Below are 26287 nucleotides of genomic sequence, written 5' to 3' on the forward strand. Positions count from 1 at the left end.
GAATTCCTGCAGTGCATCTTGAGATTGGTACACACTGCTGCTACTGTGCGTTGGCAGTGGAGGGAGTGAATGTTTGTGGATATGGTGCCAATCAAGCAGGCTGCTGTGTCCTGGATGATGTCAAGCTTCTCGAGTGTTGTGGGAGCTGCACTCATCCAGGCAAGTATTGGGGAATATTCCATCACACTCTTGACTTGTGCCTTGTAGTTGGCAGACAGGCTTTGGGGAGTCAGGAGGTGAGCTACTCATCCCATGATTCCTAGCCTCTGACCTGCTCGTGGTCACAGTATTTATATGGCTAGTCCAGTTCAGTTTCTGGTCAATGGTAAACCCCAAATGTTGATAGTGGGGGATTCAGTGATGGTAATGCCACTGAACATCAAGAGGTGATGGTTGGATTCTCTCTCGTTAGAGATGGTCATTGCCTGACACTTGTATGGCACGAACGTTACTTGCCACTTGGTAGACCAAGCCTGGATATCGTCCTGGTCTTGCTGCATTTGTGCATGGACTGCTTCAGTATCCGAGGAGTCATGAAGGTGCTGGACATTGTGCAATCTTCAGCGAACATCCCCACTTCTGACCTTATGATGGAAAGTAGGTCATTAATGAAAACAGCTGAAGATGTTTGGGCCAAGGGCACTACCCTAAGGAACTTCTGCAGTGATGTCCTGGAGCTGAGCTGATTGACCTCCAACAACCACAATCATCTTCCTGTGTGCTAGGTATGACTCCAACCAGTAGAGAGTTTTCCCCGATTCCCAATTACTCCAGTTTTGCTAGGGCTCCTTGATGCCAAACTCAGCCTTGATGTCAAGGGCAGACACTCTCACCTCAGGAGTTCAGCTCTTTTGTCCATGTTTGAACCAAGGCTGTAATGAGGTCAGGAGCTGAGGGGCCCTGGTGGAACCCAAACTGGGTGTCAGTGAGCAGGTTATTGCGAAGCAAGTGCCGCTTGATAGCACTGTTGATGACCCCTTCCATTACTTTACTGATGATCGAGACTAGACTGATGGGGCGGTAATTGGCCAGGTTGGATTTGTCCTGCTCTTTGTATACAGGGCATGTGGGGGCAATTTTCCACATCTGGGTAGATGCTAGTGTTGTAGCTGTATTGGAACACCTTGGCTATAGATATAAATTAATGGGATGAGGAACTGGCTCTTACTCAAAATAATTTATCACACGAACATACAAAATAGGAGAAGTAGGCCATTCAGCCCCTCAAGCCTGCTCCACCATTCAATAAAATCATAGCTCATCTGTTTGTGTTTTGAATTCCACATTGCTATCTATCCCTAATAACCTTAGATTCTTGTTAGGCAAGGGAACCAATGTACCTCTGTCACACGACACTCAAGAGAAAAATTTCTTCTCATCTCTGCCCTCAATGGGTGACCTCTAATTTTAAGGACTGTGCCTCCTAGTTTTGGACTCACCCACAAAGCAAAATGTCCTTCCCACGTCCACCTTTTCAAGAGCATTCAGGGTCTTATATACTTTAATCAAGTCACTCCTCACTCTTCTAAACTCCAGCGGAAACAAGCCCAGTCTGTATAACCTTTCCTCATAAGACAACACTTTCATTCCAAGTACCAGTCTAGGAAACCTCCTCTGAACCACTTCCAATGCATTTACATCCTTCCTAAATAAGGAGACCAAATCTGCACACAGTATTTGAGCTGTGGTCTCAGCAATGCTCTATATATTTGAAACCTAACATAGTCACCTTTATTTTCAACTCCTCTTGTAATAAAGGGTAGCATTCCATTAGCCACCTTAATTGCTCGCTGTGCCTGCATACTAACTTTTGACTCATGCACTAGAAAACCTAGATCCCTCTGCACCTTGAAATTCTGCAGTTGATTTCCATTTAAGTAATAATCTGCTTTTTTATTCTTCCTGTCAAAGTGAACAACTTCACATTTTCCCACATTATACTCCCATCTGCCAGATTTTTGCCCACTCAACCTATCTACATCCATTTGCAAACTCCTTATGCCCTCTTCACAACATAAATTTCCTATCTATCTTTGTGTCATCTGCAAATTTAGTGACCATGCCTTCGCTCCCCTTGTTTAAGTCATTGATATAAATTGTAAAAAGTTGAGGCCCCAGCACAGACCCCTGTGGAACTGAACTTGTCACAAGCTGTCAATCAGAAAATGACCAATTAACGCACACTCTGGCTGGCTAGCAGAAAACAATCTCCTATCCATGCTAATGTTACCCCCTACAGCATGAACTTTTATTTTCCGCTATAACCTTTGGTGTGGCAGCTAATCAAATGCTTTCTGGAAATCCAAGTACAGTACAACTACTTAAGCTGCTTATTAACGGCACGTGTTACCCCTTCAAAAAAAACTCTGATAAATTGGTTAAACATGATTTCCCTTTCACAAAAACCATGCTGACTCTTCCAATTACCTCGACTTTTTCTAAGCACCCAGCTATAACCTCCTTAATGATTCATTCGACACCTTCCCCACGACAGACGTCAAGCCAACAGGCCTATAGTTTCCTGTTTTCTGCCTTGCTCCCTTCTTGAAGAGGGGTTATATTTGCTACTTTCCAGTCTGATGGAATCCTTCCAGAATCTAGCGAATTTTGGAAAATTAACACCCACACATTCACAATCTCATTAGCCACCTCTTTTAAGGCCCTAGGATGAAGTCCATCAGGAACTGAAGACTTGTCAGCCCACAGCACCAGCAGTTTCCTCAGTACCACTTTCCTTGTGATTGTAATTTCATCAAGTTTCTCCCTTCCATCTCCTGATTTACAGCAATTACTGAAATGTTTTTATACCTTCTATATAGTGAAGGCAGAAGCAATGTGTTTGTTCATTTAATCCCACATTTCCTTATCATCTACCATTAACTCTCCATTGGTCTAGAGGACCAACACTCACTTTACTTACTCTTTTCCTTTTAAATTCCTGTAGAAAATCTCACTATCCGTTTTCACCTTTCCAGCTAGCTTCCTTTCATACTCTGCAGCTGCAATCCTGCCACATCCAGTCATGAATGGTGGTGGACAATTAAACAACTCACTGGAGAAGGAAGTTCCACAAAAATCCCCATCCTCAATGATGGGGCAGCCCTAAATATCAATTTTTTAAAAATTAATTTACGGAAAGTGGGCGTTGCTGGCTAGGCCAGCATTTATTGTCCATCCTAATTGCCCTTGAGGAGGAGTTGGTGAGCTACCTTCTTGAACTGCTGCAGTCACTGTGGTGTAGATACACCCACAGTGCTGTCAGGGAAGGAGTTCCAGGACTTTGACCCAGCAACCGTGAAGGAACAGCGATATGTTTCCAAGTCAGGATGGGGTGGCTTGGAGGGAAACTTCCAGGTGATCGTGTTCCCATTTATCTGCTGCCCTTGTCCTTCTAGATGGTGGGGGTTGTGGGTTTGGATAGTGCTGTCTAAGGAACCTTGGGGAGTTTCTGCAGTGCATCTTGTAGATGGTACACACTGCTGCCACTGTTCGTCTGTCATGGAGGGAGTGAATGTTTGTGGAAGCAGTGCCGATCAAGCAGGCTGATTTGTCCTGGATGGTGTCAAACTCCTTGTGTTGTGGGAGCTGCACGCATCCAGACAAGTGCAGAGTATTTCATCACACTCCTGACTTGTGTCTTGTAGATGGTGGACAGACTTTGGTGAGTCAGGAGGGGAGTTCTTGCTGTCGGATTCCTAGTCTCTGACCTGCTCTTGCAGCCACAGTATTTATATGGCTAGTCCGATTCAGTTTCTGGTCAATGGTAACCCCTAGGGTGTTGATAGCAAGGGATTCAGTGATGGTAATGCCATTGAATGTCAAGGGGTGATGGTTAGATTCTCTCTTGTTGGAGATGGCTATTGCCTGGCACTTATGTGGCGCAATGTTACTTGCCTTTTGTCAGCCCAAGTCTGGATATTGTCCAGGTCTTGCTGCATCTGTACATGGACTGCTGAAGATGGTTGGGCCTAGGGCACTACCCTGAAGAACTCCTGCAGTGATGTCCTTGAACTGAGATGATTGACGTCCAACAACCAAAACCATCTTTCCTTGTGTTAGGTATGACCCCCAACCAGCAGAGTTATCCCCGATTCCCATCGGCTTCAGTTTTGCTAGGACTCCTTGATGTCACACTCGGTGAAATGCTGCCTTGATGTCAAGGGCAGTCGCTCTCACATCACCTCGGGAGGTCAGCTCTTTTGTCTATATTTGAACCGAGGCTGTAATGACGTCAGAGGCTGAGTGATCATGGCAGAACCCAAACGGAGCGGCAGTGAGCAGGTTATCGTTAAGCAAGTGTCGTTTGATAGCAATGTTGATAATTCCTTCCATCACTTTACTGACGATCGGGAATAGACTGATGGGCGGTTTTGGCCAGGCTTGATTTGTCCTATTCTTGTGTACAGGACATACTTGGGCAATTTTCCACTTTGCTGGGTAGCTGCCAGTGTTGCAGTACTGGGACAACTTGGCTCGGCAAGTGCTGGAGCACAAATTTTCAGTACTATTCCTGGAATATCAGGGCCCATTGCCTTTGCAGTATCCAGTGCCCTCAGCGATTTCTTGATATCACGTGGAGAGAATCGAATTGGCTGAAGGCCAGTATCTGTGGTGCTGGGAAACCTGGGGAAAGCAGAGATGGATCATCCACTTGACACTTCTGGCTAAAGATTGTTGTGAATGCTTCAGCCTCACCTTTCGCACTGATGTCCTGAGCTCCTCCATATTGAGGATGGGGATATTTATGGAGCCTCCTCCTCCAGTTAGCTGTTTAATTGTCCACCACCATTCACAAGTGTATGTGGCAGGACTGCAGAGCTTAGATCTGAACCAGTGGTTGTGGGATTGCTTAGCTCTGTCTATCACTTGCTGCTTATGCTGTTTGGCAAGCAAGCAATCCTGTGTTATAGTTTCACCAAGTTGATACCCCATTTTTAGGTATGCCTGGTGCTGTTCCTGGCATGCCCTCCTACACTCTTCACTGAAACAGGGTTGATCCCCTGCCTTGGTGGTAGTGGAAGAAGAACGGGGGATATGCCAGCCATGAGGTTACAGATTGTGTTCAAATACAATTCTGCTGCTGGTGATGGCCCACAGCTCCTCATGGATGCCCAGTCTCGAGTGGCGAGATCTGTTCGAAATCTATCCCATTTAGCACGGTTGTAGTGCCACACAACACGATAGGGGGTATCCTCAATGTGAAGCTGGGACTGTGTCCCCACAATGACTATGCGGTGGTCACTCCTACCGATACTGTCATGGACAGATACATCTGTGGAGGTCAAGTATGTTTTTCCCTCCTGTTGGCTCCCTCTACCGTTGCAGAGCTGCAACAGAGCTGCAGAGCCAGTCTAGAAGCTATGGCCTTTAGGAATCGGCCAGTGATGGTGGTACCAAGCCACTCTTGGTAATGGAAATTGAAGTCACCTACCCAGAGTACATTGTGCACCCTTGCCACCCTCAGTGCTTCCTTCAAGTGGTGCTCAACATGGATTCATCAGCTGGGGGGGGGGGGGGGTATGGTACGTGGTAATCAGCAGGAAATTTCCTTGTCCATGTTTGACCTGATGCCATGAGACTTCATGTGGGCAGGAATGGATGTTGAAGACTTCCGGGGCAACTCCCTCCCAATTGTATACCACTGTGCTGCCACCTCTGCTGGGTGCGCCCTGCTGGGTGGGACAGGACACACCAGGAGCAGCTTGTGGTGGAGCCCACTAGGGAACAGGCAATTCTAGATTTAGTGATGTGTAATGAGGCAGATTTGATAAGGGAGCTTAAGGTGAAGGAACCCTTAGGAGGAAGTGACCATAATATGATAGAATTTACCCTGCAATTTGAGAGGAAAAAGCTGGAATCAGATTTAACGGTATTACAGTTGACTAAAGGCAACTACAGAGGCATGAGAGAGGAGCTGGCCAGAATTGACTGGGAGATGAGCCTAGCAGGAAAGACAGTGGAACAGCAATGGCAGGAGTTTCTGGGAGTAATTTGGGAGACACAGCAAAAATTCATCCCTAGGAAGAAGAAGCAAACTAAAGGGAGGACGAGGCAACCATGGCTGATAAGGGAAGTCAGGGACAGCATAAAAGCTATAGAGAAAGCATACAATGCGGTGAAGAGCAGTGGGAAACCAGGGAATTGGGAAGCCTACAAAGACCAACAGAGGACAACTAAAAAAGAAATAAGGAGGGAGAAGATTAAATATGAGGGTAAACTAGCCAGTAATATAAAAGAAGATTGCAAGAGGTTTTTTTTTTTTTAGATATATAAAGGGTAAGAGAGAGGTAAAAGTGGACATTGGGCCGCTGGAAAATAACGCTGGAGAAGTAGTAGTGGGGAACAAAGAAATGGCGGAGGAACTGAATAGGTACTTTGCGTCAGTCTTCACGGTGGAAGACACGAGTAACATCCCCAAAGTTCAAGAGAGTCGGGGGGCAGAGGTGAGTATGGTGGCCATTACCAAGGAGAAGGTGCTAGGAAAACTGAAAGGTCTGAAGGTGGATAAATCACCTGGACCAGATGGATTACACCCCAGAGTTCTGAAGGAGATAGCTGAAGAGATAGTGGAGGCATTAGTGGTGATCTTTCAGGAATCACTGGAGTCAGGGAGAGTCCCAGAGGACTGGAAAATCGCTAATGTAACCCTCCTGTTTAAGGAAGGAGTGAGGCAAAAGACGGGAAATTACAGGCCGATTAGCCTGACCTCGGTCATTAGTAAGGTTTTAGAGTCTATTATTAAGGATGAGATTTCAGAATACTTGGAAGTGCATGGTAAAATAGGGCAAAGTCAGCATGGTTTCATCAAGGGGAGGTCATGCCTGACAAATCTGTTAGAATTCTTTGAGGAGGTAACGAGTAGGTTAGACAAAGGAGAGCCAATGGATGTTATCTACTTGGACTTCCAGAAGGCCTTTGACAAGGTGCCACACAGGAGGCTGCTCAGTAAGATAAGAGCCCATGTTGTTAGAGGCAAGGTACTAGCATGGATAGAAGATTGGCTATCTGGCAGGAGGCAGAGAGTGGGGATAAGGGGGTCCTTCTCAGGATGGCGGCCGGTGACTAGTGGAGTTCCGCAGGGGTCAGTGTTGGGACCACAACTTTTTCACTTTATACATTAATGATCTAGATGAAGGAACTGAGGGCATCCTGGCTAAGTTTGCAGATGATACAAAGATAGGTGGAGGGACAGGTAGTATTGAGGAGGTGGGGAGGCTGCAGAAGGATTTGGACAGGTTAGGAGAATGGGCAAAGAAGTGGCAGATGGAATATAACGTGGGGAAGTGTGAGGTCATGCACTTTGTGGAGGAAGAATAGAGGCATAGACTTTTTTCTAAATGGGGAGAGAATTCAGAAATCTGGAGTGCAAAGGGACTTGGGAGTCCTAGTCCAGGATTCTCTTAAGGTTAACTTGCAGGTTGAGTCGGTAGTTAGGAAGGCAAATGCAATGTTGGCATTTATTTTGAGAGGACTAGAATATAAAGGCAGGGATGTGCCGCTGAGGCTTTATAAGGCTCTGGTCAGACCACATTTAGAATATTATGAGCAATTTTGGGCCCCGTATCTCAAGAAGGATGTGCTGGCCCTGGAGAGGGTCCAGAGGAGGTTCACGAGAACGATCCCAGGAATGAAAGGCTTAACATATGAGGAACGTTTGAGGACTCTGGGTCTATACTCGATGGAGTTTAGAAGGATGAGGGGGGGATCTGATTGAAACTTACAGAATACTGAAAGGCCTAGATAGAGTGGACGTGGGGAAGATGGTTTCCATTAGTAGGAGAGACTAGGACCAGAGGGCACAGCCTCAGAGTAAAGGGAAGACCTTTTAGAACAGAGATGAAGAGAAACCTCTTTAGCCAGAGAGTGGTGAATCTATGGAATTCATTGCCACAGAAGGCTGTGGAGGCCAGGTCATTAAGTGTATTTAAGACCGAGATAGATAGGTTCTTGATTGGTAAGGGGATCAAAGGTTATGGGGAGAAGGCGGGAGAATGGGGTTGAGAAACTTATCAGCCATAATTGAATGGTGGAGCAGACTCGATGGGCCAAATGGCCTAATTTCTGCTCCTATGGCATGTTGATAGTTGCGTCTGGGATACCATCTATAAGGTATGATTCCATGAGTATGCCTGTGTAAGGCTGTTGCTTAAGACAGCTCTCCCAATTTTGACACAAGCCCCCAGATGTTAGTAAGGAGGGCTTTGCAGGGTAGATAGGGCTGGATTTACCATTGTCGTTTCCAGTGCCTAGGTCGATGCCAGGTGGTCCGTCCTGTTTCAATCCTTCTTGTTGACTTTTTAGCTGTTGGATACAACTGAGTGGCTCACTAGGCCATTCCAGAGGGCATTTAAGAGTCAACCACATTACTGCCAATCTGGACTCACATGTCAGCCAGACAAGGTGAGGCCAGATTTCCTTCCCTAAAGGACATTAGTGAAACAGATGGTTTTTTTTAAACTACAATCGACAATGGCTTCCTGGTCATTATTAGACATTTAATTCCAGGTTTTAATTAATTATTTTTGTTGAATTCAAATTCCACAATCTGCCATGGTGGGATTCGAGCCCAGAGCATTACCCTGGGTCTCTGGATTACCATCTTCTGACAATACCACTACACCATCACATTCAGAGCATAATGGCCTCCTGCAGAGGTCCCAGCATCACAGGTGCCAGTCTTCAGCCAATTCAATTCAATCCGCGTGTTATCAAAGAATGGCTGAGAGCACTGGATACCGCAAAGGCTAAGGGACCTGACACTATTCCGGCAATAGTACTGGAGACTTGTGCTCCAGAACTTGTTGCGCCCCTAGCCAAGCTGTTCTAGTACAGCTACAACACTGGCATCTACCCAGCAATGTGGAAAATTACCCAGGTATGTCCTGTACACAAAAAAAGGGCAAATCTAACCCAGCCAATAACTGCCCCATCAGTCTACTAAAGTAATGGAAGGGGTCATCAACAGTGCTATCAAGTGGCACTTGTTGAGCAATAACCTGTTCACTGCCGCTCAGTTTGGGTTCTGCCAGGGTCACTCAGCTTCTGAAGTCATTACTGCCTTGGTTCAAACAAAGGGTGGCATTCAGAAGCCTTAGCAAAACTGGAGTCAATGGAAATCGGGGATAACTCTCCGCTGGCTGGGGTCATACCTAGCAGAAAGGTAGATGGTTGTGCTTGGAGGTCAATCATCTCAGTTCGAGTACATCACTACAGGAGTTCCTCAGTGTAGTGTCCTAGGCCCAACCATCTTCAGCTGCGTCATCAATGACCTTCCTTCCATGATAAGGTCAGAAGTGGGAATGTTTGCTGATGATTGCACAATGTTCCACCATCCACAATTCCTCAGACATTGAAGCAGTCCATATCCAAATGCAGCAAGATGTGGATGATATCTAGGTTTGGGCTGACAAGTGGCAAGTAATATTTGTACCACACAAGTGCCAGGCAATGGCCACCTCCAACAAGAGAGAATCTAGCCATTGCCCCTTGACATTCAATGGCATTACCTATTGCTGAATCTCTGACTATCAATATCCTGGGGGTTACCACTGACCAGAATCAAACTGGACTAGCCATATAAATACTGTGGCTACAAGAGCAGCTCAGAGGCTAGGAATTTTGCAGCAAGTAACTCACCTCCTGACTCCCCGAAGCCTGTCCACCATCTACAAGGCACAAGTCAGGAGTGTGGTGGAATACTCCCCACTTGCCTGGATGAGGGCAGCTCCAACAACATTCAAGAAGCTTGACACCATCCAGGACAAAGCAGCCCACTTGATTGGCATTGCATGCACAAACAGTCACTCCCTGCACCACAGATGCACAAGTGGCAGCAGTGTGCACCAGCTACAAGATATGCTGCAGGACCTGACCAAGGCTCCTTAGACAGCACTTTCCAAACTCACGACCACTACCATCTAGAAGGACAAGGGCAACAGATAGATGGGAACACCACCACCTGCAAGTTCCCCTCAAAGTCATTCACCATCCTAATTGGAAACATATTGCCATTCCTTCACTGCCGCTGGGTCAAAATCCTTGAACTCCCTTCCTAACAGCATTGTAGGTGCACCTGCACCACATGGACTGCGGTGGTTGCAGGAGGCAGCTCACAACCACCTTCTCAAAGGCAATTAGGGATGGACAATAAATTCTGGCCCAGACAACGATACCCACATCCAATGAACAAATAAAAAAAACCCTCTAATTTCTTTCTCCTGTTTAACCTTTTAGTCATTCTATCGCTCTTTATATTCTTACCAATCATCTTTGCAGAGTTATATACTTTTCCCTTATGTTTGATGCTTTTCTTAACTTTAGTTAACTACAGATAGTGGGTCCTCCCCTTAAAATTTTTCTTTATTATAGGAACATACTATAGGAATATATTCTGGTTGAATATTCCGAAACATCCCCTTAAATGTCTGCCACTGCTTCCCCATTGATCTATCCTCTAGCCTTCTATCCCAGCTCACTTCAGCTAGCTCAGCTGCCAATCTGATTTTTCCAGTTTATATATAGATTAAAATCACCCATGATTATTGCCGTCCCTTTATCACATACACACAATATTTCTTCTCGTCTACTTTGTCCTACATTGTGGTTACTGTTGGGGACCTGTTGACCACTGCCACTCATGACTTCTTTCCCCTACTATTCCTCAGCTCCACCCAAAGTAATTCTACAACCTGATCTCCAGAAACAAGGGCAACTTTAACTACTGCACCAATGCCATCCTTGATTAACAGTGCTACCCCTCCACCTTTACCTAACTTCCTATTTCTTCTCAAATGTCATATATCACTCAATATTCAGGACCCAATCCTTGTCATCCTGCAGCCATATCTCCGTAATGGCTCTCAGATCATATTTATTTACTTCAATGTGTACTATCAATTCATTTACTTTGTTATGCATGCTACGTGCATTCAGATACAAAGTCTTTAGTTTTGTCTTTTTGTTATCTTTGTAACATCTGGTCTTGACTGTTAGTGTATTCTTAGACTTTTTTTCTGTCCCTTCCTGCCATTCTCTGACTCCCATTTCCCACATGGAAAGCGAGAGTTCAGAGAAAAAGCAGTGCTCAGCACAAAAGACAAACTCAGTTTCTTGGGAGTAAAGTTAGTATTTTGGTGACGGTTGCTGGCAAACAATATTTTCTGGTTGAATTTTGAGCCTAATCAAAATGAGGAATGCTGGAAATGGAACACTTAAACACAAACTCAAGCACCCAGGAAAGAAATTTACCTCAACTGGCCTGGTGGGAAACATTTCAATGGCAAGTTAAATCAAACAGTAAAAACTGGGTGGCCAATCTGGTTGCACCTGTTTTCCACAGGACAAGTTAAAATTATCAACATTAGTGTCAACATTAAACACATTCTCATTTCAGCTGAAGAAAATACAATTAATGTAGATAATGTTCCCTCTATCATACCTCAACATTAGGAGATATGCCCTATTATACTAAAGCAGCATTTTTTCACTTTCCATGCCAGACATCCCGTGTCTGATAGTGAATTCATGATAAATTAGGGGTTTTCATATCCTTGGAACTAGACTGAGGCTGCTCAAATACAGGACCATGGGACCTTTGGAACTATCAACCAGAGGAGATCTCATCAGGCTGGGCTGACTATGATTTCATTGCACCAGCCCGCTGTTTTTTTTGGCAGTCTGTGTGCTTACTTCAACATTCTACCAGAAAAAAAAGAACACAGCAAATTCGATTTAGGACACATTGCCAGAGAGAGAGATCTTCAATATGCACATTTTCCCAACCCACCAGGTGAGTCAGGGTTTGGTGCTGGGCTCTTCCCCCAACAATTATTAGAGGCTGGGGGGGCAGGGGTGTCCTCTTTTGCTTCTTCTCATCCAGCATTAGTAACCTGTTTAAAGTCAGTGAGTTGTCATTTCTGATCGGAGGCTGTTAACACCAGAAGCACACAGAAAACTAGCATAGCAAACATCTGTATCACCACAAAACATCTATTTGCAACCCCTTCCCCTCTCTTCAAAGGATAGGGCAGATTACACATTTTGCACAACAAATTTTGTAGGTGAAATTCTAAACATGCAAGAACCTTTTCATCTATGTAGTAGTTCCGCTTTAATCTCTTGCTGGAGCCAATTCGTTCTGGAGAGTCCTCCCTGTAATCTATTATTTTCCTGGATAGTCTTCTTTGCCTAGTTGATTCTGAACTAACTGTAAAAGGAAACAAAGAGCAGTTAACAGCTTGGCTCAGTTTGAAACAATTTTATCCAAATTGGAAGGTAGGGAGTTCAAGCCTCATTCCAGACTTGAGTGTACAATCTCAGCTGCTATTCAGTGCAATACTGAGGGAGTACTCCAATGTCAGAGCTGCCATCTTTGGGATGAGGCATTAAACTGGATGTTCTATCTGCCTCGTTAGGCGAGCATAAAAGAATTCCCAGGCATTAATCAAAGAGCAGAGTTCTCCTGATGTTCTGATCAGCATTTCCCCATCTTAGTTGACTCTCAGCCAGTACTGAACATTTAAAAGGTTTTAAAATGAAAACAATCACCTTACACAAGGTGGGGCCTTTACACAAATGAGTTGTTGCATTTGCTTCAAGCAATTAACTGATTGTGAAGTGCTTTGGGATGTCCTGAGGACATGATACAAATTCTTTTCTTACCTGAAATAGGTTTAGTAAAAAAGTTAACCAAATAAGGTGAAGCGTTTGATTTTGGGTGTCATAATGACTTGTCACGTATCAAGTACCTTTAAATTTAATAAATTCGAATGATAGTCGACCTATAATTCTACGGCCATTAGCAGCAATCTGCCTTCAGAGGCCCAGTGGGATTGCAGTTTCAATTTTTATGAGTCAATATAACTGCAGTTCATCTCCATTATCTCCTTAATGAAAAGATTTCTCCCAGGACTCAGGCACTTAACAAATACAAGCATGGCACATGGAAACTCACATCTATGTCTGAGTGCTGCTCTCTCAGACTGTAAGCATTTACATATTTAAAAATCGTGTCCAGTTCAAGTCTCTTGTATCATGCCTTCCAAAGGTGTCACATTTGAAAGAGTCACAAATCTGTAGGCCAAAATTACTATCAGTTAAAACAAGGACCTCTGTTAAGTTAGCAATCAAAATCCAATTGATTCAATGTCAATGAATCAAAAGCAGTTAATTCCGATGAGGAAAAAGTAAGCTTAAGAAAATTTCCCTTCAAGGCAGCTATTTCTAATAGCATAAAAAAAACAATCAAGTTGTTAAAATAATTTTGTGACGCTCTTTCGAGTCACTGTCTTGATTTAAAAACACTACCTGAAAATGTACTAGCAAAGGCAAAACTCAGAAGAAAGCCACAGAAACAAATTGTATTCGCACTCAACGATCACTCTCTGGAAAACCTTTCCTGGGAAGCCATACTCTTGCGTTAGGAGCATAGGGCATAATTCAGAGCACTTGCCTGGACTGTAGTTAGCTTTTTTGTACAGTTTTTTCTCTGCTAATGCCATGGCTCCTCCGAATTGACTTGTACAAGTTGATATTAATTTGTCCTGGAGAGATTGTAGGACATGAGGGAAAGGAGTAATGTGTGTAAATGACAGGAATGCAGAATCACCAAGAAGCCTCATGCACCTCGACCCTGACCTGCACATGGGAAGTTATCAGGTCAGATTAGATAATATTCCCTACTGTTGCTCACCAGTATTTACCGACTGAATCAATCCACATTTGAGTTGGTCACATTCAGCCAATTGAATACTTATCTACTTGCAAGCGAAGGCACTGGTTATGGCAAGCCCCCATTTCTGGGCAGTTTCAGTTGAGAATTAGACTTTCCAGATTGTAATCACACGCAGGAGCTTAAGAGGAGTGGTCAAAAACAAACAAGGCAGCACATACTAGTAATATTTAATTAGAAAAGTGAGCATTTACAGAGAAAGTCGAGATCTGCAGAATGTAATCCTGACCCCTCCTTAAACAAATGTTGGAAATGGCAAAGCTCAGAGGAATCTGGTGTATTGTGCATGTGTAAAAATCAAAACAATTTGACTGCCTGGATAGATTTTCAGGCTCCACTGAGGTTGGGAATAAAGGCAGATGGGGCCAGAAAATATGGAAACTGGCCGTGTGCCAGTTTCTCGGCCCAGTCCTCCAGGTGGGCCAACAAAGGCAGCCATTTTGGCAAATTAAGAGCCTTAAGTTTCAGGGTTGACTGGGATTTTCCAGTCGACTGCCTGTTTCCCGACGTGATAGGGCGCAGATCAGCTGTCTGGAGTAGAGCACCCAGCAGCAGGCCAGGGTACTACCCTCCTGGTAGGCCTACAGGATCTCCCTGCCCATCCAACCAGGGGAGGGCCATGAGGGAAAGTATAGCCAAAAGCCTGTAGAGGGATTTCCCCATCCCACCCACACCCCAAATGGCAGACTGAGCATTCTCTCTATTAATTTAAATTGAAACGTCCGCTCAGTTACCACTCAGTGCAGCCAGGCCTCTGAGCCCACCCCCATTACCCTTAATTGAACAGGGAACCTGTCTTCATGCCAATTAAGGGGTCACCACAGTCAAAATCCAAATGAGTGACTCTTTTCCCCCTTAACTGAGCTTCAAGACCCGAAAACTGACATGCCTCCTGTTTCCTGCTCTCAAAGTGAAACTTCAGTCTCTCTGAATCACTCATTCACCTCACACACCATCAAGTAAAACATCTTCCTTTGGTTTCTGCTTTCAAAATGGAGATCTGCGTTCAGGTCCATGGAGTTCTGTCATTGCCTTTCATTCCCTCTCAACACAATTAACAGCTAACACATTGCTAATTTGCACTCAAGCCTTATACCACTCTACAGTATAGAAGAATGATGCAGTCAAATAGTCCTGAATCACCCTCCTCGCACTCCTCCTGCCACCCCTCCTGCCACCACGTTGCATGATACAAAACCAAGAAAAAACACTTACTTCACTCTCTGCACAAGAATCTGGAAAGCCTCCTTCTAAATCTTTTCAATGAAGCATGTACCACACCTACCCCAACATTAGTGGAATGCCTGGCTTACTTTGAGCAATGCCATAGGAGATAAACTAATTTCATATAAATGTGCCTTAGCCATTCCAAAATTTCCGTTTCAGTTTTGTTTTAAATTGCCAATTTAATAACCATCCCATATAATTGTGACAGCATTCCCAAAATTGAACCAGCAACTTATATGGTTATGTAAATACTAGTCATTTATAAATTATAAAGATGCTTTAATCACCCAGGTAAACCCAGACAAATGTAAAAGTTCAAGAATAGTTATATGAAACTTTCCAAATGCATTTGATGAAACCACATGCAAATCAACTAACTGCAAGAAAGGTTTCCTTCAACCTACCACTCGATCTAGTTGTTCTTTTTGGAGATTCTTGCAGCACTTTGCGTCTGGTTGGCCCAGGTGAACCTGCTGAAAAACCTATTGAGAAGAGAAAAATGCTTGACTAAAGACTAACAATTTAAATTCATACTTTGGGCCACTGGCTACCAAATCCCTGCATTTTACTAGTACCAGATTGTTTTCAGCACAGTATGAAATAAAGCTGTTTTGATACAACAAAAAAGCCATTAAAATCAGTAGGATGCAGAGGGATGAACAATTAAGCTTTGGTATGATATTTATTTGTGTATTCGTAAGTTTTTTCTATAGTGTGCAATGTAATAAATAAGGCAAAACTGTTCGAGTATTTTACATTTATGTTTTCATCTCCTAGATCAGAAAGTTATGGGTAATTTCCAATTCTGGATGTGGCGTTATTTAGAAGGATAAGTGAAGGCTGCCACCTACTTGTCTAAATGAATTGGAAAAAACACTATTGCATGCCCAGTGTAAAAATATTCCAATTACTTTTGAAATAAATATCTGCCCATTCTATCCAAATATTAATAGTTTTGCCCCCTTGTCAAGAAGTACTTTATTAACTTGGAAACCAAAATAAAAATAGTTTCCATGAGCGTTACAGTAAATGTCACACTAACGTTATGCAGAATAAAAAGCAAACCATACTCTATTGACTTAATACAGAACATTCAGGAAACAACATATGGAGACATACTGTGAGGGGAATGTTAAATTCACCCTTCCATTTGAAAACTGAGGATAAATGGGGTAATATTAGGCGTAATATTGAGTGTAAAACTGGGGTTCCACATCATCCTGTCAGTTTCCTAATGGGAGGATTATGTTAAAGTTCCTCCCTGTTTCTGTACACTATTACCAAAGGACACAGAAATATCCCTTCTGTTCTGGTATTTTATTGTTCTCTGCATGTTAACTTTGACAGTTTGCTTTTGGGCTAACATTATATTTGAAGCAGCTGCCCATCTCTTGCAGAATAAAACCTTAGCACCAGTAACAATTGATAATTTACACTCACCTGAGCCCAGCACAGGAGATTTGTGCTCTGTTACAGGGGTTACTATAGAGAACTTGGTATTGTAACGCGCTCTCTGTTTGTCACTAAGCATAGCCCATTGAGATTCCAACAGTTCTTCAATCTCCTCACCAGAAGCATCTGGATGCTCCTCAGCTAGCTGCAAATGTAAAAGCATTTCAGAATTATTTTGCTCCCCATTGAAGACAATGCAAATTCTATTGGTAAAAAGGATTCACATCTATTACTCAAAATATTGCACAACAGACCATTTTGAAAGCATAAGCTCGATATGAGCATTTGTACAATAAGGTTTGTGGTCAATATTATATTTCCAATCGATGCAATGATACAAGTTTCAACACACCATCATGCACTGGAGGGCAACTACAACTCAACATAAATTAAGAGCCTTGGCCACCCAATCAGGAGAAAGGGTAAAATAGATATCAGACACCATTACACAGTGACATGAACCAGGCTATCAGCTGACAAATTGCTAAGTTGCATCCTGATGCACTAATGGATAAACAAACTATAAAGAAATGGGACTCAAATCACTCAGATCAAAAAAGTTGGAGATTCAATTTCTGGTATGCACTGGATCAGATATCAGTCTGGTGCTTGGGGACAGACATGATGAAAAAGGGAGAGAGAAAAAAAGATCAACTATGGATTCCACTGCTATTCACCATGCAAGATTTCTTACTGGAAATGTAGGTGAGGGGGCCTGGTACACGGACAGGATCGGGTTGAGCTGTGATGCCTGCCCAGGTGAATTCACTGTCTAGAGTAACACAAAGCATTGTCACAGAGCTGGCAGTACCCATGGAACTATTTCCCAACCTTTTTAGATGAGTGGAGAAAAGTAGAAAAAGGGTGGAGAATTAGAATAATGCCAACTTGTATGCTTCTTCAGACATCATTAAAGCAAACTAAAATTATGTTGGAGCCTTCTTCAGTCTACATCACAACGAACAGAAATTCAACGGCAATTTTCAACATGTAGTTGGAACTGTAAGCATGAATAAATGTTTTATCCATTCAATAGGAAACATAACTCCTTAATGTATCTTCAGAACAGTGAAACCTTGGAGAAATTATTTCCTTATGTACAGTAATACTAGTATAAAGCCACATTTACAACTTCATTATAAATTGTGGAAGAAATCTTCCCTCTTAGTGCTCAAGATGAGGGCGGCTCAACTCGCATTTGGTCAATTTACAAATATTTGCAGATTTTAGATTAGAAACCTTGGGCCCCGATTTTAACTCTCACATATGAACCAGGAGTAGGAGGCCACTCGGCCTCGCGAGCCTGCTCTGCCATTCAATAAGTTTATGGCTGATCAGATTGTAACCTCAACTCCATATTCCTGCCTACCCCCAATAACCTTTCACCCACTTGCTTATCCAAGTATCTATCTACCTCTGCCTTGAAAATATTCAAAGGCTCTGCTTCCACCGTCTTTTGAGGGGAGTTCCAAAGGCTCATGACCCTCAGAGAAAATTTCTCCTCATCTCTGTCTTAAATGAACGACACCTTATTTTTAAACTATGATCCCTAGTTCTAGATTCTCCCACAAGAGGAAACATCCTCTCCACATCCACCCTGTCAAGTCCATTCAGGATCTTAAAGGTTTCAATCAAGTTACCTTACTCTCCTAAACTCCAATGGATACAAGCCTAGTCTGTCCAACCTTTCCTCATAAGACAACCTGCCCATTCCTAGTATTAGTCTAGTAAACCTTCCCTAAACTGCTTCTAATGCATTTACATCCTTCCCTAAATAAGGAGTCCAACACTGTACACAGCACTCCAGATGTGGTCTCACCAATGCCCTGTATCATTGAAGCATAACATCCCTACTTTTGTATTCAATCCCCCTTGCAATAAACAATAACATTCTACTAACTTTCCTAGTTACTTGTTGCACCTGCGTACTAACCTTTTGTGATTCATGCACTGGGACGCCCAGATCCCTTTGCATCTCAGAGCTCTGCAATCTCTCCATTTAGGCATGCTTTTTAATGCTTCCTGCCGAAATGGACAATTTCATATTTTCCCACATTATACTTCATTTGCCAGATCTTTGCCCACTCACCCAGGCACTGAGACCCAGCACTGATCCCTGAGGCAAACCACTCATTACATCTTGCCAACCAGAAAATGACATTTATGCCTGCTTTGGCTAGCTAACAGGAAACAATCTTCTATCCACGCCAAAATGTTAACCCCCAGACTGAGCTTTCTATTTTCTGCAATAACCTTTGAACACTCAAAACCCATTCATTGATACAGAATTAAAACTGGGCACCATGCATCTGGGATTTTAAAGCTCAATTAAAACAAAGAAGAGATTTAAGCCAAAATGTTACAAAGGAATCAATGCATAGTGGTTGCCTTGATATTGTGGAATATCTGCATGGCATTCTCTATGTCTGCATCTAGCAATTTTTAGTTGACAAAATTGCTGGGGTTCCACTTTATAAGCACAATAGATTTACAAACAAATGTAAAACCCTTATTGGCTTCAAGCTATAACAAAGTACTGTGACTCAAGCATACAAAGACATGTACATTTTCAGCCAAGATCAAGTGCACCAGAGAGGAATTAAAACACACAAAAGTAGCATTTCTAATTAGTTCACAAAAATACAGCAAGTCACAGAATGTGAAAATCAAATATTTCTTACTGTGCTGAATGGTCCATGTAAGGAATTTTATCATTGCATGGTAGAGTATATTGAGAAACACTAACTGCCCTTGCTGGCTGAAGACTATACACACATCCCTACTCCACACTGAACTGAAGTCATGCGGAAAGATCACAAGCATGAGCTAAATGTGTAACATTAATTTAGTGAAGAATTCAAACACTGATGTTTGAGAATTTTTTGCAAGATAATTTGCTTTACTGGGAATTATGCCTGTCAAGATTTAGTTTATTTCATTCCCAGTACAGAAGATGCTTATGTGTTTTGAAAAAGATTGACTTGCTGTTTATGAACAAATCAATTACAGCACATCAAGAGATCATTTGGGCCATCTCCTGTAATCCTACCTCCTCTCCTGCCTTTTCCTTCTTAAATGATTTTGCAGTTTTTGCCTGCATAGCCTCAAAAGCATAAGAACATAAGAAATAGGAGGAGTCATCGACCATCAAGCCTGCTCTGCCATTTAAAAAAAATTATTTCACGGAACATGGGCGTTGCTGACATTGCCAGCATTTGTTGCCCATCACTGATTGACCTTTGAACTGAGTGGCTTGCTAGGCCATTTCAGAGAGTAGTTAAGAGTTAACCACATTGCTCTGGGTCTAGGATGGCAGAATTTCTTCCCTAAAGGACATTATTGAACCACATGGGGTTTTACGACAATCGATGATAGTTTCATGGTCACTATTACTGAGACTAGTTTTCAATTCCAGATTTTATTTAATTGGATTAGTTTTACTTTAAAATTCATTCATGGGATGTGGGCTTCGCTGGCTGGGCCAGCATTTATTGCCCATCCCCAATTGCCCTTGAGAAGGTGGTGATGAGCTGCCGTGGTGGGATGTGAACCTGCCTCCCCAGAGCAGAACCTGGGCCTCTGGACTACTAGTTCAGTGACACCTTCTCCCCTCAGTCAATACAATTATGCCTGATCTTGCACTTCCTCCATTTTCCTACCTGCTCCCCATATCCCTTAATTCCCTGAGATACCAAAAACTTCTCTATCCCAGCCTTAAATATTTTCAATGATGGAGCATCCACAACCATCTGGGGTAGAGAATTCCAAAGGTTCACAAACCTTTTAGTCAAGAAAGTTCGCATCTCAGTCCTAAGCGATCAGCCCCTTATCCTGAGACCATGCCCCCTGTTTTAAATTCCCTGACCAATGGAAGCAATCTCTGTGTCTACCCTAACAAGCCCCATCAGGATTTTATAGGTTGCAATGAGATCGCCTCATATTCTCTGGAGTTTAGAAGAACAAAAGCCCAATTTACTCAGCATCTCAACTCAGGGACCAATTTAGTGAAGCTGTGCTGTACCGTCTTCCAATGCAAGTATATCCTTTCTTAAATGTGGAGACCAAAATTGCGCACACTGCTCCAGATGCAGGTCTCACCAAAACCCTGTGCAACTGTAGCAAGCATTCCATGTTCTAAATAACTCGCTGTATGAAAATGGTGGCCCAGATCTCTGGACCCAACAATGACGAATGCAGAGACCTTTGCTGCTATTGAGTGCTGCAATGAATCACAGTATCTTTACAGTGCAGAAGGCGGCCATTTGGCCCATTGAGTCTGCATTGGCTCACTGAAAGAGCATTCCACCTAGTCTCACTCCCCTGCCTTCATCCCCATTACCTTGCACATTCTCTCTTTGCAAGTAGTAATCCAATTCCCTTTTGAATGCCTTGATTGAGCCTACCTCCACTAACCTTTCAGGAAGTTGGTTCCAGATACCAACCACCCCCTGGATGAAAAAATTTTTCCTCATCACATTTACTCCTTTTGCCAATTATTTTGAATCTGCGTCCTCTAATTCTTCATGTTCGAGTGGGAACAGTTTCTCACTATTTACCCTGTGCATACCACTCACGATCTTGATTACCTCTATCAAGTGTCCTCTGAGCCTTCTTTTCTCCAAGGAAAAGAGTCCAAACCTCTCCAATCTATCCTCATAGGCTACAGTTCTTTGGTCCTGCAATTAATTTTGTGAATCTCCTCTGTACTCTCTCCAAAGCCTTCACATTCTTCCTTAAGTATGGCGCCCAGAACTGGACGCAGTACTCCAGATGAGGCCTAACTAGTGTCTTATACAATTTCAATATGACGTCCTTACTCTTGTACTCAATGCCCCTATTAATAAAGCCTAAGATACTATATGCTTTATTAACTGCTCTCTCAACATGCCCTGCCATTTTCAATGACCTGTGTACGTATAGACCGAGGTCCCTCTGATCCTGCATCTCCTTTAGGGGATCTCCCTTTATTTTATATCGTCTCACCATATTTTTCCTGCTAAAATGAATCACTTCTCTGTATTGAACTTCATCTGCCATTTGTCTGCCCAATCTAAGCATGTCTATATCCTTCTGAAGTTCAAGGCTATCCCCATCACAGTTGACAACATCTCCAACCTTTGTACCATCTGCAAATTTTGAAATCATACCCTACACACCACAGTCTAGGTCATTAACATACATCAGGAAGAGCAAGGGTCCCAACACTGACCCCTGGGGAACTCCACTACAAACCTTCCTCCAATCTGAAAAACAACCATTTATCACTATTCTGTTTCCTGTTAATCAGCCAACTTCTTATCCAAGTGCCTGCTTTCCCTTTTATTCCAGAATTTTGCTCACAAGTCTGTTGTATGGCACTGTATCAAATGCCTTTTGAAAGTCCATATACATCACATCAACAGTGTTTCCCTTATCAACCTTCTTTCTTAACCTGCTCAAAAAACTCCAGCAAGTTAGTTAAACATGATTTTCCCTTAATGGCTTGATGCTGGCTTTGGTTAATTATCCTGCACTTGTCCAAGCGACTATAGATTTTATCCCGTACTACAGTTTCCGGAAGTTTCCCTGGTACTGAAGTCAAACTGATTGGCCTGTAGTTGCCAGCTTTATCCTTGCATCCCTTTTTGAACAAAGGTGTAATATTTGCAGTTCTCCAGTCCTCTGGCACCTCCCCGGTGTCACAGGAAGATTATCACTAGTGCCTCTGGAATTGCCACTCACTTCCCTCAGTGCCCTTGGGTCCATCTCATCCGGTCCTGGCACCTTATCTATTTAAGTAAAGATAGCCTTTCCAACACTACCTTCCTCTCGATTGTAATGGAATCGGAAGTTCCGGGGCGACCAACGCTAGAATCCCAACTTCCAGTTTGCCAGGAATGGCTCCGGGGGAGCCTCTGCTGATGGTGCCACTGTGACTGGTCAGTGCATAAACTTAGGCTGTTTGACTGTAACTTAATTAGTTTTTTGCTCTTATTTATTTAGTGCTGTTCCGAGCAGACGTAGAGCCAGCTCCAGAAATGCAGCCCTTTAAAATCAGGAGTGTGTGTCTTTCCACTACCGTCACCCCCAGTGCTGCTAAACCAACCCTCCTTTTTAGGTAAACCCGTCTCTGATCACATTTATAACGTGCATGGCGTTTAAAAAATACTCTGCTTTTCTATTATTACAACCAATGTGAATAGCCTCATACTTCCCCAGATTATATACCATCTGCCACATTGTTACCCACTCACTTAACCTATCTTTAACTCTTTGTAGCTTGTGTGTCCTCCTCTCAGCTTGCTTTCCCACCTACTTTTGTCTCTGGTCTAAGTCATTAATATAGACTGTAAACAGTCCTGTGGCACTCCACGAGTTACTGCCTGGCAACTTGAAAATGCCTCATTTATCCCTAATATCTGCTTCCTGTCCTTTAACCAATTTGCTATAAGAACAAAGAACAAAGAAAAGTACAGCACAGGAACAGGCCTTTCGGCCCTCCAAGCCTGCGCCGATCATATTGCCCGTCAACTAAAGCATTTTGCACTTCCGGGGTCCATATCTCTCTATTCCCATCCTATTCATCTATTTGTCAAGCTGCCTCTTAAACACCACTATTGTACCTGCTTCCACCACCTCCTCTGGCAGCGAATTCCAGACACTCATTACCCTCTGCGTAAAAAACTTGCCCCGCACATCTCCTCTATAGTTTTCTATGTTAATATATCATTCCCAACTCCATGAACACTCATCTTATGTAATATCCTTCAGTGTGGCACCTTATCGAATGCCTTTTGGAAATCCAAGTACAATTCCTCTACTGGATTCCCTTTATCCATTCTATTAGCTACATTCTCAAAAAGCTCTAATAGGTTTGTCAAACAGGGTTTCCCTTCAGTAAAACCATGTTGACTTAGAAAAGCATAGTATGATTAGAACAAGTTCATTGTTAAGACTTTAATAATAGATTCCTACATTTTCCCAATGACTGATGTCAGGCTAACTGGCCAGCAGTTACTTGTTTTCTCTCTGCCTTCTTTCTTGAATAGTGGTGTTACATTTGCTAACTTCCAATTTGCTGGGAGCATTCCAGGACATAGGGAAGTTTGGAAAATCAAAGCCAGCGCATCCACTATCTCTGCAGCTATCTCTTTTAAAACCCTGGGATGTAGGCCATCAGGCCCTGGGGATTTGTCTGATTTTATTCCCTTGAGTTTCTCCAGTACTTTTCCCTGCTGATATCAATCAACTTAATTTCTTCACTCCTATCAGCCCCTAAGTTATTTCTGGTATGTAACATGTGCCTTTTACTGTCAAGATAGGCACGAAATTGTTCAGTCTGCCATTTTCTCATTTCCCATAATTTCTACTCTGTATCTAAGGGACAGATATTTACTTTAGCTGCTCTTCCCTTTTACATGCTTGTAAAAGGTCTTACAATCTGTTTTTATATCCTTGGCTTGTCTACTCTCATTCTATTTTTTCTCTTTTTAGCACCTTTTTGGTGGCCCCTTGTTGGTTTCCAAAACACTCCCAATCTTCAGACTTGCTACTCTCTTTGCAACATTATAAGTCTCTTCTTTTAATCTACTCTTCTCCTCAACCTCCTTAGTTAGCCATGGATGGATCTGATTTTTTGTTTTCCAATGGGATGTATTTCGTCAAACATTTTGAATTGTTTCTTATAAACATTTCCCACTGTTTACTTACTGCCATACGCAAGCCTATTTTCCCAATTAACCTTAGCCAGCTCTCCACTGTTTAAGTTCAAGATTCTTGTTTGCAATTGGGATATATGTCACTTTCAAACTTAATGCGCAATGGATGAGCAGCACAAGGGACGAAGGGGGAGCTAGAAAGAATAATTAAAATTTACTTTGAAAACACTTGGAAATGCTGAATCGAAGGCAGATTTCAGCATGCTTTCAGTTCATGACAACAAAGGAGGCATTGTTTCACTTCAAATAGGTTTGCTACAAGGCCTCCCTACTCACCTTGACAACTGATCCACACTGCAGCTGGGACAGGAACTTCCCGCTGCAGCTGATGGAAAAGTAAAAACAATTTAAAATGTAGGCTGCTGACAGGAAGAGCTAGGCCTAACTTTTGCTTTTGGTCTGGCAATAAAAGAAAACCTTTGCCTTTTTGCCATTTCGCTCACCAGAGGAAAACACTCTCTAACAATGGCCAATGACAAGTGCTGCACCTCCATAGTTTTGTCCATTACGGATGCAAATTCCATGTATTTGGCCAACTTCAACCTTCCATGAATATAACCTTTCAGATTATTATGTGCAATATTTCACCCTCATTTGCAATTTTAAGTGCAACTAATTATTCCTAACTGGAAAAAGCTTTCTATTCTATTCATTCTCACCTCATAACTAAAATTATGAACTGTACTATGACATTCATTTTGCCAACTGAAACAAAATTTTTCATTGATAATATCAAAGTCAAGTCAAGCGACATCAGGAAATGCATTTTAGCGCAAAACACAAGCCAGCTTTCTGTTCAGTGTTAATTTTCAGGTAATTGTGCTTTCTTTACAATTCACTGAATTGGGCAGTGTCTTAATGTAATGCCTAGTCAAGTCTTCAGTGCTAAATATTATTACTTATTGTATTTCTGGTACTGCAGACCTACCCTGTACTGCCACTGTATAGAGACAGCTCTGGAATTCAACAGCTTATTGGAGACAGAAATGAAGTCTGAATGCAAGAATTTATATTTTACTTGCCAAGTAAGCTTTTAAAACACAAACCTCGTCTCTGTGTTTCTGACAAAAGGCCATGAACTGAGCGAAGGCAGTATCACATTTCCTGGTCCGCTGAATGGAGGCTCCTTGTTTTCTCTTCGCCACCGGGGAACCTGTACCACTCTCAGAGTCTGATGATCTACAAGATGTCCTATCACTTGACTGACTTTGAGCAGAACCTTCAATACAATCTACAGTCCTATTTACACACTGCCCTGCAGGGGTCTTAGGTTCACACAGCTTTGAACACTGCCTTTTATTTGGCGCACTGCGGTTTCTTCTCCTACGGCCTTTACTGTCAGTGAGATTTTCCTTGGTACTTGGGAATTCTTCAGTTGGCCATTTCCTGTCCTCTATAAGTTCAACAGGAACGCCAGCTTCCTTTGCAACCTGAGGCGGGAGTAGTGGACGATCATGATCATAAACAAAGGTGTATTTAGCCTTTCGATCCTCTCGGGTCATTGCCAATGCTTCTTTAGCCTGGGAAATGCCGATATCCCACTGACCACGAATTTTGGCAGGAATTGGTTTTAGGATCTGAAAAACAGAAAAGTTATTTCATTCTCTAAGGACATATAATTGCTAAACTGCTGAAAGAATTTCTTCAGACCTGCTAGGGATGGAATCGTCACCTCACGTTCTAAACCCATTATATTTTATCATGAATGATTGAACATTTAACTCTACAGACATCTCTGTGGAATTTGTAGCTACTGAGGATAGTTTTTAAAAAAAATACACACTTCAACTCAGGTGGAAATGATGTGTTATAGGAATAAAGCTACTTTAGTGATAAACATATTAACCAGGAGGTCCAATATGTGAAAAGATTCAGTAAGATAATATTTCCATGACACCAGGCAGGTTTAATACCACAAATAAAGGCAACTCCGAGGCAGATTTCACTTCAATAGCGGAGGCTCAAATTTGGCTTGAATACACTGTTTGGCTCTGAACTTCAGGACTTACTCATCTGCCAAACTTTAGGAGTGATGCCAAAGCAGATGGGAAATTTAGAATTAATTGAGCCCCAAGAGGCTGGAAAAAATTATTTTAGTTTTATCTGAGCATTTTGTATAGTCTAAAAATTTCTGAGCGAATGATGTTTGGGATAAGGCCAAAAGGAGATGTTTTATAAAGCA

General features: G+C 42.7%; 1 protein-coding gene across 1 annotated transcript in view; it reads right to left on the minus strand.

Moving 5' to 3' along the window:
- The window catches only part of LOC144687248 (histone-lysine N-methyltransferase NSD2-like), a 112340-nt gene that overhangs the window by 47726 nt on the left and 38327 nt on the right, over nucleotides 1-26287 (minus strand). The window contains exons 5-8 of the mRNA XM_078553081.1: nucleotides 25152-25682; nucleotides 16397-16553; nucleotides 15361-15438; nucleotides 12084-12205 (exon numbers count right to left, since the gene is read on the minus strand). Coding sequence (XP_078409207.1) covers nucleotides 12084-12205; nucleotides 15361-15438; nucleotides 16397-16553; nucleotides 25152-25682 — 888 coding nt within the window. The remainder of the gene's footprint in view (nucleotides 1-12083; nucleotides 12206-15360; nucleotides 15439-16396; nucleotides 16554-25151; nucleotides 25683-26287) is intronic.

Source organism: Cetorhinus maximus, chromosome 1 (genome assembly GCF_964194155.1).
Source record: "Cetorhinus maximus chromosome 1, sCetMax3.hap1.1, whole genome shotgun sequence".
NCBI classification, from domain to species: domain Eukaryota; kingdom Metazoa; phylum Chordata; class Chondrichthyes; order Lamniformes; family Cetorhinidae; genus Cetorhinus; species Cetorhinus maximus.